The 9,461-nt window shown below is 64.5% G+C and overlaps 1 protein-coding gene across 1 annotated transcript in view; it reads left to right on the plus strand.

The window, feature by feature from the left end:
* The first annotated feature begins 2 nt into the window (after positions 1-2).
* RBM38 (RNA binding motif protein 38) overlaps positions 3-9,461 on the plus strand; it is a 14,060-nt gene continuing 4,601 nt past the window's right edge. The window contains exons 1-3 of the mRNA XM_029917308.1: positions 3-239; positions 1,011-1,134; positions 1,627-1,681. Of these exons, the coding sequence (XP_029773168.1) occupies positions 3-239; positions 1,011-1,134; positions 1,627-1,681 (416 nt within the window). The remainder of the gene's footprint in view (positions 240-1,010; positions 1,135-1,626; positions 1,682-9,461) is intronic.

The raw sequence follows: 9,461 nt of genomic DNA on the forward strand, positions 1-9,461 counted from the left end.
CCATGCTGCTGCAGCCCGCGCCGTGCGCCCCGAGCGCGGGCTTCCCGCGGCCCCCGGCCGCCTCCGGCGCCATGCACGGCTCGCAGAAGGACACCACGTTCACCAAGATCTTCGTGGGCGGCCTGCCCTACCACACCACCGACGCCTCGCTCAGGAAGTACTTCGAGGGCTTCGGGGACATCGAGGAGGCCGTGGTCATCACCGACCGCCAGACGGGCAAGTCTCGCGGCTACGGCTTCGTAAGTGGCCCCGCGGCCGGGCGCGCACCCCGTCCCGAACTTAACCGCTGAGTCCACCGGCAGGCGCACGCCCAGCCGCCCCGGCACCTGCCGCCCCCTCCTGGGCTCGGGGGCGGAGGTTCACGCTCCTCCTGCCGGTCCCGCTGCCCCTACTCGGCCGCTTCTCCCTGCCCCCACCGCACTCCGTGGTTAAGCGAGAGAGCCGCGGTGTTCACTGAGCATCGCGGAGTTTCGGGATGGGTTCTGGTGACAGTCGTCTACTCCCAGGACTTCCTGGATCAGCGAGCAGGCAGGGGAAGGTTTCACCTTAGGGCGCTTTGGAGGCCATTAGCACCCCCTCCCCTCCAGTATTTTACAAGAGTTCCTCTAAACGCTCAGAACAAATATCACTTTAAGGAAAAAACGGTTTGAAAGCTTGTTGCCTACTTTTCCTTCTAACTAGTGTCCTCCAGCCCCTCCCGTGAGGAGATTCGCACCCCCAGGGGCAGGCGGGGCAAGCTCAGGCCCTTGCCTTCCCTGCTCAGAGGGGAAGTTCCTGGTCTCCCCTGGGTATTGTGCTGCCCTTAAAGCTAGGTTTCCCCGCACGTGAACTTGGATGGAGGAGCTGGACTCCAGCGTGGGAGGTGGGGGGGGGGTGTTGGTGGGGACTGGGTCAGAGGTTCAGAGTCAGTGGCTCCCCGGGGAGGGGGACGTGAGCGGCCCTGTCCAGAAGTGAGCCCTCTGCTCCTCCCAGCGGCAATGGGGGCCCCTGAGGCATCTCTGCCCCTCCAGGTGACCATGGCAGACCGGGCTGCAGCCGAGAGAGCTTGCAAAGACCCTAACCCTAACATCGATGGCCGCAAGGCCAACGTGAACCTGGCGTATCTGGGTGCCAAGCCGAGGAGCCTCCAGACGGGTGAGAGCCTGTGTTTTCCTTCCCTGGCTCGTCGTGTTTGCTATATTCAGTGTTGGTATCTGTCCGGTGGAAAAGGGCCTCCCCCCGCCTCCCCGCCCCGGCCCTGCCCCAGGAGTGGCCGTCAGCTATCATGTGCTCGCAGAGCCGACACTGGGCAGTCATCCCTTGGCTTGGGAGCGGGACCCCTTCATCTGGGTGCATGTGCCAGCGGGGCAGGGTGCGGACGGCACATCAGCCAGTTGTTAGCTGTCCGCCAGGGAAGGAGGAAGTAGTTCCCTGGGGCTGGGGATCAAGGGACAGACACCCAGAGGCTGCCGTTACCCGGCTCCCTTGGCTTCCTCAGGCAGGGAGCTTCGGGGTTTGTGGGAGGGTGGCCTGGGAGTGTAGAGGAAGCCAGTTATCTATCCCTTTCGATGCGGTGTGGGGGGGACACGGCTGTGTGCTTCTGCTCCCTTAGGTGAGGCTGAGCCCCTACGTGACCTCTTGTTTCAGGCTTCGCTATTGGCGTACAGCAGCTGCACCCCACTTTGATCCAGCGGACTTACGGGTGAGTGGACGCTGCCAGCTGGGGGCGGGCTGGGGGTCAGGCAGACCTGGCCAGGCAGGCCCTGGGCGCCCCTTGGTCCGAGGGAGTCTTTTCTCCCAGGACCACCAAGCCCCCAGAATGCCGAGTACATCCACCTTTCCGTGTCTGCGAACCATTACCTTCTCACATCTTCCAGAAAGGTGATTGCGTTGGTGGGAGGGGGGCAAGCCAGGAGAACGGAGAGAAGTTGGAGAGCGTTCCTCTGGTTCTGACAGAGGCCAGGGAGCCTGCGGGAGCCTGGTCTCACGTCCTGGCTTCCCTGTGGCCAGTTGTGTTGCCCCTCAGTCCCCCCCGCCTCCGCCGCTGTGAAATGGGGATGGCGGTGGTGGCATCTCTGAGTTCTGTGAGTGGAGAGCTGGGGAGAGGCCCACAGGGAGCGCAGGTGACACTGCGCGGTCTTCTCGGGGTGCCGGGTGGCGCGCTCTGGTGCCTGACAGATGGTGGCAGCAGGCCACTGCCATCCCGGGTTGGGTATTTATGAAGGCTGCAACAGGTGAGCCGGGACCGGGGCCGGCCTGCGGGCCTTTTGTCCGACGTGCTCTGATTTGGCGCGTCCTGCCCTCGCCTCGCTTTTTTTAAATTTTTTTTTTAAGTTCTAATAAGTCATGGCAGGTGCTTGTGGAAAGAGACACACACATGCGTGCGCGCACACACACACACACACTTCAGGGGCACAAAGGAGCCTGCCATGTGGCGTGACTCCCCAGCTCTATGATTGATGTCGTCTGTGTCCCGGTGCCGGGAGTGTGGCGAGGGTGGTGAGAACACAGACGGCCCCTCTGTCAGCTCCTCAAGCTGTCAGAACCGAATCCCGGGCTCCGGATTCTGTGCTTCAAGCCGTGTGTGCATGTGTGCGTGTGTATGTGTGTCTCACACGTGTGCGTCGGCCCTGGAAGGAGGCATGGCTCAGGGAGTCCCGGGCTGCCTGGGAGCTGGGCTAGGGTGGACCGGGCAGGTCACACAGGGGGCCGAGGAGCTGCACACCCACGATGTGGGGGTGCTCCCCGGACGCGCGGCATCTGGCGTGGCCTTGGCGTGGATCGGCATGCGTGGGAGCTCAGCTCTCAGTCTGTTCTCCTGGGAGGGAGCCTGGGGGCGGCTGGGAGCTGGCGGTTCTGGGTTTCCTTCTCGGCCTGGCATCTGCTTCGTAGAGGTCTGGAGCCGCCTTGGGAAGTATTTGGGGACATCTGCTGTCGTCCTGAGTTCTTCCTTCGTGGGGCCCAGGTCCCAGGAGGAGGGCATTCCTGACTTTCCGTAGCCTTGGCGCCGGGCCCCAGGTCCGTCTCCTGCAGTGCCTTCCCCGCACACGGGTTTGGGCTCTTTTCAGATCCCTTGCAGCTGCCTCTGGGACTCCAGTCATGGTTAGGACTTGACCTTGGCCCCTGTAGACCCAGATTCGAATCCTGGCTTTGCCACATTCCAGCTGGGTCCCCTTGGCAGGTGGCGCCTTCCTCCTGAGCGTCCGATTTCCTTGTCTGTTATTTCCTGGGCGGAAATAATGACCGGGTCGCACGGGGCTGGCATGCAGGACTGGGGGCTCCGTGCCCCCGCCCCGCCATGCTCTCCTGTCCTCACAACGGCCTTCTGAGGTTGGGGCTGACATTATCCTCGCTTCCTAGACAAAGTAAGCTCAGGCAAAGAGCGGTTGACGGTCTATCGGGGGACCCCAGTGACATGACTTGAATCCAGGCCACCGGCCCGAACCTGCACTCTCAGCTGCAGCTCTCTGGGGCGGGCAGGTAGGAAGGGTGCCCGACCTTTCCCCTCCTGGTCCCTTGAGCTACACCCACGTGAGGGAAGTTGGGGGTCAGCGCAGATTTTACCGCCGTTGTGTTCCCGATTTCAGGTGACAGTGTCGTTTTGTAACTAAGTCTGGCTGGCATCTGATATCTGTGACCACGAAGGGGCCTCCGGCCCTACTTGCTGGTTGCCAATGGGCGGAGACCCAGATAGGGACGAGGGGTCAGAGGGAGCGTCCGGCCCTTCGTTTCCAGTGGCCCGAGGACCGAAGCTTGTCAGGGTCCCGCTGCCTGCCACCAGGCCTCGCTGAGGCCCCGGATGGCGGGAGGGGCCCCGGGGGTGCTGCCCCAGAGAGGTGGGGCAGGGTGCCTGGGGTCAGCCGCCTCCCCCCCCACCCCCCTGTGCCCCTCAGTTGGGAGAGCTGGGCCGTCAGTGTCCCTTTTGTCTTTGCGACCGAGAACAGTCGGGCGGGAGCGGGGCCGGCCTGACTCAGCAGTCGTTGTGTGCTCGGGCTGGCAGCGAGGCCGGGCCTGCAGCCGGCGAGGGCACCGGTGGGAGCCAGGGCCGGCCAGTCGGCCTTGGTCGACCAGTTAACCCCCGTCCTGCCTGGCCGAGCTTCCGCAGGCTTGCTGGCTCCGCTCCTGGGCCGGGGACTCTTCTGAAGGTTGCGCAGCCCCTGCTCTGGTCCAGGTCTGGCGGATCCGCGCCTGCGGGCCCGTGAACGTGGGCCTGGGAGGCTCGCCAGAGAGCTCCGCACACATGTGACACTTCTGCTTGGTTTCCCCTGCCCTGGGGTTTTGTTGTTGTTGTTGTTTTTTAAGGGCTCTTTCCGGGTCTACCTCGGGCTGCGCGTGTCTGTCGTGTGACCATACGTGAGGCCGGGGCCCAAGGTTTGGAGAATCCTGTCTTGGCAAGTGACCGGTGACGCAACCGCAGGAGGACACGACTCAGGCCTTAGACCCTCCAGCTGCGCATCTCTTGGCCCCGCCCCCCCCGGGTGGGACGGTCAGCAGCCTGTGGGCAGGAAAGTGCAGAGCGGCCTGGGGAGGACACATGTGCGGCCGAGCTTTGGGCCTTGCCTGGGAGGGACTCCGGGTGTCAGAGGCTGTACGTCCAGGCCTGGGCCCGGCTGTGCTTGGAACCTGTCCCTGGGTTAGTTTTGAAGGGCCAGCTGCTTCTCTGGGCACAGCCCCCCCCCCTTTTCTTATGGGGGCCTTGCTGTGGCCTTCACACCGGTTCACCACAGGCCCTGCTCTGTGGCAGGGGTGAGGCCGGGCCCCGGGTCCCAGACAGCAGGGTCTGCCTGGGCTCATCTCCCTGTTGGGGTGGGGACCAGGACACTGCTGCCATGCAGGGCTGGCTCGAGCACTCGGTGGCCTTTGTACAGAGCCACCCGGTCGGGGGCCCGGTCCACAGGGACACTTGGAATTTGTCGGGGACGCGTCTCCCGACAGCCTTCTGACCAGGCCCGTCGCCCGCTGGTGCTGGGTGAGGAGTTACCTGTCTGAGCTCACACAGCAGGGGCCCAGGGGCCTGAGCTGGTGGCTCCAGGGCCCTCTGTCCTTCCACGAGGCCCCAGCAGCTCACTCTGGCCAGCCCTCAAACAAATCTGAGCCAGACGCCCTGGGACCGACGCCACTAAGGAACCCCCATCGGGCAGTGCGTGCCTTGTAGGCCCCGGACGCTTGTGCTCTCTGGGGAGGCCCCAGGTGCATGCGTGCCCGAGGGGCCTGAGCGCAGGACCCGGCTCACCAGGGTGGGAGGGGGGCTGGGGAGTGACAGGAAGAGGTCAATCTCCCCAGAAACGTGGAGCCCACAGGGCTGGGCGGCGTGAAGAGGGCTGTGTTCCGAGTTGCTCATCTGTCAGCATCAGTCACCTCCTGCCCTGGGCCCCGCACGCAGGGCACTGACTAAGAAAGACGTGGTCAGTTCCCCGGCTCAAGGTGCTCCCTGCCCAGTGGGGAAGCTGGATCACAGACACCCCGTCCGTGCACCTGAGGGTGCGGGCCATGGTGGAGCAGGGGGCAGGGGCAGTGTGCGTGGGGACCGCAGCGGTGGGAAGGTGGCGTGTGCCCGCGAGGGAGGGTCAGAGACGACACCGCGGGACCCAGCAGAAGCCTGACCGGGGCCTCCAGCCTGGTTAGCAGCAGTGTGCCAGCGGCAGGTGCCTGGCGTTGGTCATGCGCTGGGGTGTGTAAGATGTCACCGCTGGGGGACACGCCAAGGAGGGTGCCCAGGACCTCCCTGTGCTATTTTTGCAACTTCTCGGGATCCTGTCACGTATTCCTGATACGAAGTAGATAAAGGCGGGGGGCGGGGGTGAGTCACAGAGCCTTGCACTGAAGGGGGGGGGCAGCACCTTGGGGGGCGCGGCAGGAAGTGAGGTCAGAGCAGAGGCTGTGGGGGCTGGGAGGAAGCTGGTGCCCGCTCCCCCCTGTGGCGTCATGTGGCTTGTTTTTACTTTCAGGGTGCCTGGGGTGGCCCTGCTCCCCACGCCGTAGCTTCCTGTTTGGCACCGGAGCGAGGCGTGGGCCGGCGCGTGGCCCTCCCCGGTGGGCCGCCCGTGCACACCTGCTGTTTGTCCCCGTCTGCTGAAACAGAAACCAGCCTGCGGGGCGGCCCTCAGGTTCCTCTCAGGGATGAGCGCCTCACTCGGCCCCCGCCCTGGCGGCCTGAAGGCCGGAGAGCCTCGTCCAGAGGCCGGGGGGCCGGGGGCCTGACCACAGACAGGCCTGCCGGTGTCTGAGTCACCTCCAGGGGTGTCCCCTGGGGCAGGAGGAGCAGGGGGAGAGGGCCCCCGGGTGGCCCCTTCGTGTTGCGGTGGCCGGAGCCCTGGGCCAAGAGCCTGGAGGCCCTTCTGGTGGCCTGTGCATGTGATCCTTCGTTGTTGTGACTTTGCCTCCTTGAGCCTCAGTTTCTCCCCCGTGCATCTGAATGTGTTCCCGTCCGTGCTCCCAGCGCCTCGCGCGTGGGTGGGAGCAGGAAGCAGGGCGTTCTTCGGGCCTGCTCACTAGCTCTGTGGCAGGCTGAGGACACCGTGGGGAGGAGGGGGAGCGGGCCCCGACCGTACCTGCAGAGTGGCCCATGGCAGTGCCAACTGGGTGTCGGGAGGTGCTGTGGGGGGAGGGGCAGCCAGGCTGGAGACGCCAGCTTGAGCTGCGGGAGGAAGTGGGGAGCTGGGGTGCCCGGGGGCATCTTTAGATTTCATTCTGAGTGATGCAGGACTGAGGGGGGCCCTGCGTGGCTGAGGGCTGGGTCACGTGTGTCTTGAATGTGTCCCCTTGGCTGCCGTGGTCCCTGAGCAGCTGTGTGGCCACTGGTTCACGGGCTCGGGCCAGGGTGAGCGGCTGTGGGGATGCCGAACACAATGCAGCTTAAAGAATGTGCCTAAGAGGAGCCTAGAAGATTCCAGGGCTCCGGGCCGAGCACATGGAGGGTCGGGCAGGCATTGGGGGGGGGGCGTGGGTGCAGGTGAAGTTTTGGACAAGGTCAGGTAGGCCTGGCGTCATCCCCCGGTGGTCTGTCCTGCCTACTGTGCCTGCGGCCCCAGGGAGCATTCATGCCCCTCTGGGGGTTCCCAGCCCCTAGCTGGTTTCCTGCCCTGGCACCCGCTCCACGCCCCTCCCTTCGAGAAGCCACCAGCTGCGCCCCTGATGGCTGCCCGGGGCTCCAGCACGGCCGGCAGAAACCTCCAGAGAGCAGAAAAAGTGAAATGGGCTAATTTGCCTTGTTTATTCTCATTTCTGGGGAGGCGGCTCTGCTTTCGAAAACGAGACCTCCGAGGCCGTAGCGATTCCCTCGCAGGGGGTTCTGCTTTGAGCGTGTGCAAGAGTCAGCTGCCTCGCCAACCGAGCCACTCAGCCTCCCGAGACCCCTGCCGCCTGCGGGGGCCTCTGGGGACACAGCGGAGGCCCTGGGGGGCTCCGTGGCACCTTCAGGTTACAGATGGGGAAACTGAGGCCAGAGAGGGCTGAGGCGCGTTGGCAGGTGGGCCAGGGTCCAAAGTCAGGACTCTTGTCCCTGAACCTCCACTGGGCCAAGTCCACTGGGCTGCGCTTGGCCATGCGTGGGGTCCTGGCAAACGTCGCGGCTCCCGGTGGACTGTGAAGAGGCCACGAGACCCTAGTCCTGTAGGTCATGGTGGCCCCTGGTCGAAGCAAGCCTGGTGAGCGTTGGGTCACCTGACCTTTAGGCTCTGACAGAGGGCCCAGCTGTCCTGCTGGCTGGCCCGGTTTTCCTGGACTGCTCTCCCTGGGGCAAGGGCCAGGTGGCTGTGACAGGGAGGGCCTTCGGTGCGTCCTGGCTTCCCTCGGGCCCGAGGAGGTCATTGGTGCTGCCACGCTCTCTGGGGCGCCCAGAGCATTAAATCCTCACGCGGCCCTAGTGGTGAGGGTGGCCTCACTTGCCACACAGGCGGTGCTGAGGCTGCCGGCACCTGGCAAGGCCCAGAGCCGGCTTTGAACTGAGCCGGCAGGTTCTGCCTCTCTCGGGGCCCCAGCCGTGACTTGCTGAGCAGGGCTGTGCCCAGCGGTAGCCGTTTCCAGTCGGGCTGCCTCCTTTGCCTTCGAGGGGGCTTCAACTTCTGTCCCAGGAACCAGTTAGCATCCCTCAGGGAGGCTCCTTAGCTCCCTGGGTGCCACCGACACTGCAGCCTGCCGGAGGCCCTCTGATTTCAGGCGACTGGGACCCAGCGGCCAGCACCAAGTGCCCGCCCTCAGAGAGCTTACGTTTTCATTGAGAAAACTGAACAGAAAGTAAAGGACGGGGAAGTTTCAGGTTGTCAAAAGGAAATGAAGCTGGTGCTGGGTGGGCTGTGCTGGCGTTGGCCTGGGGGTTGGTCAGGGAAGGCGTCCGAAGAGCTGAGGTTTGAGCTGTGGGAAGAAGCCTGCAAGCAGAGGGAGTGGCAGGTGCAAAGGCCCTGTGGTGGAGGAGCCTGTTGTGTCTGGGGAGCGGGGTGGTGAGAGCAGGGACAGTGGGTAGAGATGAGTCGTGGGGGGAGTTGAGGCTTGGTTTTGTGGGAAGCCGTAGGGAGAGCCGTCTGGTTCTGGGTAGTGTGGAGGCCGCTGGAGGCTTCTGGTCCTGGGGGTGGCTTGGTCTCTTGGATTCTTTTTTTTTTTAAGTTTGTTTTGAGAGAGCAAGAGAGTGTAGAGCCTGACACGGGGCTTGATCTCACAAACCAGGAGATCTGACCTGAGCCGAGATCAAGAGTTAGACGCTTGACTGAGCCTCCTAGACCCCTTGTCTGGCGTGTTTTTAAGATGACCCTCTGGCCACCGGGTGGAGCAGAAGTGGACAGAGGACCTGCTTCCATGTGGTGGGGTAGATGGAGGCTTGACCCACCTGGAGGGAGGGGGGTGTGGAGAATGGGCACAGTTGGGGGACCGGAGGGTGGATGGGGCGGGCACGGGCAGAACTCGGGGCTCCCGCCCTGGCCGCAGACCCGCCTTCGCCTGCGGCGTGTTGTGCGGCCTGTGGCTCTTCCAGAGGCCTAAGATCAAGTGCCTGGAGGCTGGTGGTGCCCTGACCTTTCCGGGGAGCAGGCGGGGTGGGAGGGAACTGCTGGGCACACAGATCTTGCCCCTTGGCCAGGGTCTCCTGCTGCTGCCGTGTGCAGGGCTGGGGAGGGGTGAGGGCCTGGGGAGGGGCACGGCCTGGGGAGGCTGGGCTGGGCGTGCTCTCTCCCTCAGAAGCCCAGTGGTGCCCCACGTGCATGTGTGCAGCTCGCATGCATGCGCATGCACCCCTGCAGCTCTGCCCTTCCCTCCCCACCTGGCCGCCCTCCCAGCGCCAGGCCAGGGTGTTGGGCGCAGGGGGCGGTAAAGAGCCCGCATCTGCCCTTCACTTTGCGGTTTACCCCGCGGCAGGGTCCGTCCACATGGGAGGGGACGTGACGCCGGAGAATTCTCCGCGGTGGGCCGTCTGTGCCCTGTGTCGTATTGACAGCGTCCCTGGACTGCGCCCACCGGGGTGGCGAACAGAAATGTTCCAGGTGTGGCCTGGC

Source organism: Suricata suricatta, chromosome 12 (genome assembly GCF_006229205.1).
Source record: "Suricata suricatta isolate VVHF042 chromosome 12, meerkat_22Aug2017_6uvM2_HiC, whole genome shotgun sequence".
NCBI lineage: Eukaryota > Metazoa > Chordata > Mammalia > Carnivora > Herpestidae > Suricata > Suricata suricatta.